This window comes from Kryptolebias marmoratus, linkage group LG3 (assembly GCF_001649575.2).
Source record: "Kryptolebias marmoratus isolate JLee-2015 linkage group LG3, ASM164957v2, whole genome shotgun sequence".
Taxonomy (NCBI): domain Eukaryota; kingdom Metazoa; phylum Chordata; class Actinopteri; order Cyprinodontiformes; family Rivulidae; genus Kryptolebias; species Kryptolebias marmoratus.
This window is the reverse complement of record NC_051432.1, coordinates 28,279,036-28,282,979: the sequence shown is the minus strand read 5'-3', so window position 1 is coordinate 28,282,979 and position 3,944 is coordinate 28,279,036. Positions and strand designations below refer to the sequence as shown.

Genomic DNA, 3,944 nt, shown 5'->3' with positions numbered 1-3,944 from the left:
TTTTCCATATTTTTTTGTTTTTCACATCCAGATTTATATTAAATAATTGCTTTAATTAAATCTTGTTTAACGAGAAGTGAAGCGTAGTTTCAACAAGCTGTTAGGGTACCAACTACTTTATCTGCCTCTGAATATATTTAACATCTTTAATAACAAAGATCAGGTTTAGATTTTAAATATTAGCCTAAAAAGACAAATCTTCCATCTGTAAACACGACTCGAGCCTCGGTGAGACAAACTAATGACACAAGAACTCTAAAGTGTTTCTAAAGTGTTTTAATTGATGCCTTACAAGGAGTACATTTTCATTATTTTTCATCAGATAAACATTTAAAATGTAACTGATCATTTTATTGTCGGAAAAAACTCGATACTTCAAAGCTTTTCCGTCTTAAGTGTTTGAACGTAACGGTCCGGATATAAACAAGATACAGTTTTCAATTTGTTTTTTTTATGCATGCAAACATCACTTCATATCGTCCACACATCAAACGCAAAAAAGAACAGATTATTCTCCAGAAACACATTTAAAACTTGGATATCAGAGCGAAAATACATCGATGTGCGACAGAAATCAAATTAAAACCGTGTGGTTGCTTCTGTCAGAAACTAAACCAAGAACTGAGTTTAAACGAGTTTCATTCGCTGATAAACTTTGTGCTTTTTTCTTTTTCTCTGCCTTTTTTTCATAATTTCAGCTCAATTTGTTCAACAAAGTTATTAATAAAACACGACTGTTAGTAACTGATTGTTCTTTGTAACTAGTAAAGACAAATTTTGCATTTTACAGATTTTTTTTTTTTTTTTTAAATGTCAACATAAAGAAAAAATACATTTGGTTGAATTTTGAAATTAGGTTGAATGTGTGAGTTTGTAATAATCAGAGTTTTTATATAAATATATTGTCATAAAGCAACTTTTATTCCCACCTGTAGCTTATATGCTTTAATAGCTTTCACAATAAAGTAATAAGATGGTTTTATTTTGTATACTCTGGCATAAATGTGCATTTTTTTCTGTGTTTTAAAAAGTTTAAACCTGAATCACTGGTGAAACATGCAGAAAATCTACTTAAAAGTTTTCATGGCACAATTTGGACTGAAGAGGGGAAAATAAAAGTCCCAGAAAACAGAAATAATTTGATTGTGTTTTGGTTGGTCTCCATTTGTTACATTTCTACACAAATGCTTTGTTTGGCTAGCGTTAAGGCTTCTTCTTTGCGGTCGGACTTTCTCTTCAGACGTTTTTGTGCTTTTTCTTCACGAAAAATGAAGCTAACTGCAGAAATATTTTCTTTAGCCAACAATAACTAAAGTCTCCCACGGAGCGGAGGAAGCGAGCTGTCCTCTGGTGATGAAGCTGAAACTCGCTCCGTAAACAGTTCTGGCTTTCTGTTCGTACATTTACTGCTAAAGTGATGTAGCATTAGCTAAAAGGTAGCATTAGCCAAAACATAGCATTCACCTAAATGTAGCATTAGCTAAGACTTAGCATTAAAAAATGTAGTATTAATCAAAAAGTAATATTAGCTAAACATAGCATTAGCAGTAACATAGCATTAGCTAAACAGTAGCACTACTATTGGAAAAGGTGAAGCCTTCGTTAGCTTCATGTTAGGGGTGTAATGGTACACAGAGGTTACGGTTCGGGAGGCAAATCGATCTGATTCGAGTTCGGTACAACAACAACAAGAAACAAAGATTTGTAAAATTAATGAAAATAAAATTAAAATTTGTACTAAAATAAGCTTCAGGCCGATTGATAAACTCCAGGACTGACAGCTACCTGTTTTATTAAAAAAATTAAACATAAAATGAGTCTTTGTCCTGGTGAGATTAATAACTGAGTAACATCTTTGAATGTGAAGGTACTAAATAAATAAAACATTAAACGCCAACATCTAGCGTTTTAGCTAGCTGAGGGTTAATGTGCTGTTCTTATGTGGGTTTGACTCATTAAACGTGTTTTTTTAGACGACAGAGTTTTAAAGATTACGATCCAAACATCTACAATCCTCTCCAATCGATCAACCGAGAGTAAAAATCATTTTTTTAGACCCCTGTGTGTCGTTCCTGCTTTGCTTTGCTGTAGAGTGCTTTAGATCGGACTCTGTTTCTGTCGTAGCTGTTAACAGGAAGCAGTTAAAGGTCGTCTGCCTGCTGCAGATTAAAGTGATGATCGTGTACCGTTACACCCCTGCTGTAGATTCGTTATCGCCCCACTTTTATTCTAAACAACGGCCACAAGGAAAGTGCAGGAGCCACCTTTGTTTGGTGTTTTGGCACAGTCAGTTTGTAGCACCGAGATGTTCTGCCAAGCAGCGCGGCGTGGAGAAATCCTCCACGCCGCCGCGTTTTCATGCAAACATGGAGCCTCAGCACCAGCTGGAGAGAGAAGATTATTCTATCAGCAGTTTTCAGCTCCGACACGCCGCTACAGATGCTCGTTAGTAAAAAAAGACGGGGGTGATGATCTGCTCTGGGCTTTCTGAGATTTTCACACCTAATCCCACTTTTCACTTTGGTGTTCTTTGTGTGAAAAGCTTTGGCTTAACATGTTGCAATGCTTTGTAATCCTTCTTTTCTTGACGGGTGAGGGGGGGGGGGGTCAGTCGGTCTCATCCTTTCTTTTATTGCTACTCCGGAGTCGATGCTGAGCTCCACGAGCAAACACATTTTATGGTTTGCTTTAATCTATTTAGCAGACATGAACGGAAACCGAAGAAGAAGAACTCAAAGTTTTAAAGTTTCTCTGAGCGAGACGTTTTCTGGATTGTCCTAATTCTGTGATTTCATCTACCGTAGTGCTCCAGAAAGAAATAAAAAAATATTACATTTCAGATAAAACTGTGGAGTGAACGACTGTTTTCGGAGTATTTTACAGAAGACCCTCACTTATTCCTCGACCGTGATTTGAGAAAATGTGATTGTTTTTTGACGTTAAAGCGCACGTTTAAAGACAGTCTGTCTGAAGTTCATATAATAGAAACAAAACAACAAGTGCTCAAAAGACTCGACTCACAAACAGAAACTAAAGCAGTTAGAGATCTAAACTCGATTCGTTTTTCCTTGTTTTTGTTGCACGAGCTTCAGGTCCGGAAGGAGGAAGTCCTTCAGTCACGTAGTTCTACAAACGAGCACCAGGAGAATTGGGCTGGTCCTGCGACCCGAGCCGGGCCGTCCTCAGTCCCGCAGGGTGGCCGTCATTAACTGGTGGCAGTCCAGGTCGCCTCGCAGCTCCAGTGGACCCGGCAGCCGCATGCCCGTCTTCGGGTCCACGCACCAGCACTTTCCCCGGTGGCCGTCCCGAGCAGGATGGCACTGCGGCACAAAGAGACAGGAAGTTCTGGGGTTAGTTTAGGCCTCTGAAGTCCCTGAACGCCTCATTAACAGCCGAGCACATCAGCAGGAGGCATCTTTATTTGACCGATTAAAGACAGAAACCTGAAACTCTGACCGTCTCTGACCCGTCGGGTCCGCTTTGTTCCTCTGAAACGTCGGGAACAATCTGAGAGGGCGACTTAGGGCATCGATGGGTTTTATCAGACCCTCCAGGATTTCTCTATGTTGCAATCGCAACTATTAACGCAAAATCAAGCAAACCCTGCGAAATCCCAACTTTCGCACAACTTTAACCCAATATTTATTGTTTCTGAAGTGATTCGCCACCGTTTCTGCGGTCTAGTCTTTTCTTTGTGGGTTTGTGTAGCGTGGAATACAAAATAAGCCCAAATAACTCAGGAAGAAGACACGTGACGTCACTTCCTGTTAACATCAGAATGCCGGGAGCGTGCAGGAGCAGCGACCGAAGCCAAAATGTGCGCTAATGCTTCACATTTGCCCACAAAAATTTCAGCAAACCAGTTTCCTCCCCAGCTGCAGCTGTTTTGCACGTCCTGCAGTGTAATCATGGAACATAAACGCATCGACAAACACTTTGTGTCT

General features: G+C 39.6%; 1 protein-coding gene across 1 annotated transcript in view; it reads right to left on the bottom strand.

Moving 5' to 3' along the window:
• Positions 1 to 261: 261 nt before the first annotated feature.
• LOC108250060 (insulin-like growth factor-binding protein 4) overlaps positions 262 to 3,944 on the bottom strand; it is a 17,988-nt gene continuing 14,305 nt past the window's right edge. The window contains exon 4 of the mRNA XM_037974984.1: positions 262 to 3,320. Within this exon, the coding sequence (XP_037830912.1) occupies positions 3,183 to 3,320 (138 nt within the window). The 3' untranslated portion in view covers positions 262 to 3,182. The remainder of the gene's footprint in view (positions 3,321 to 3,944) is intronic.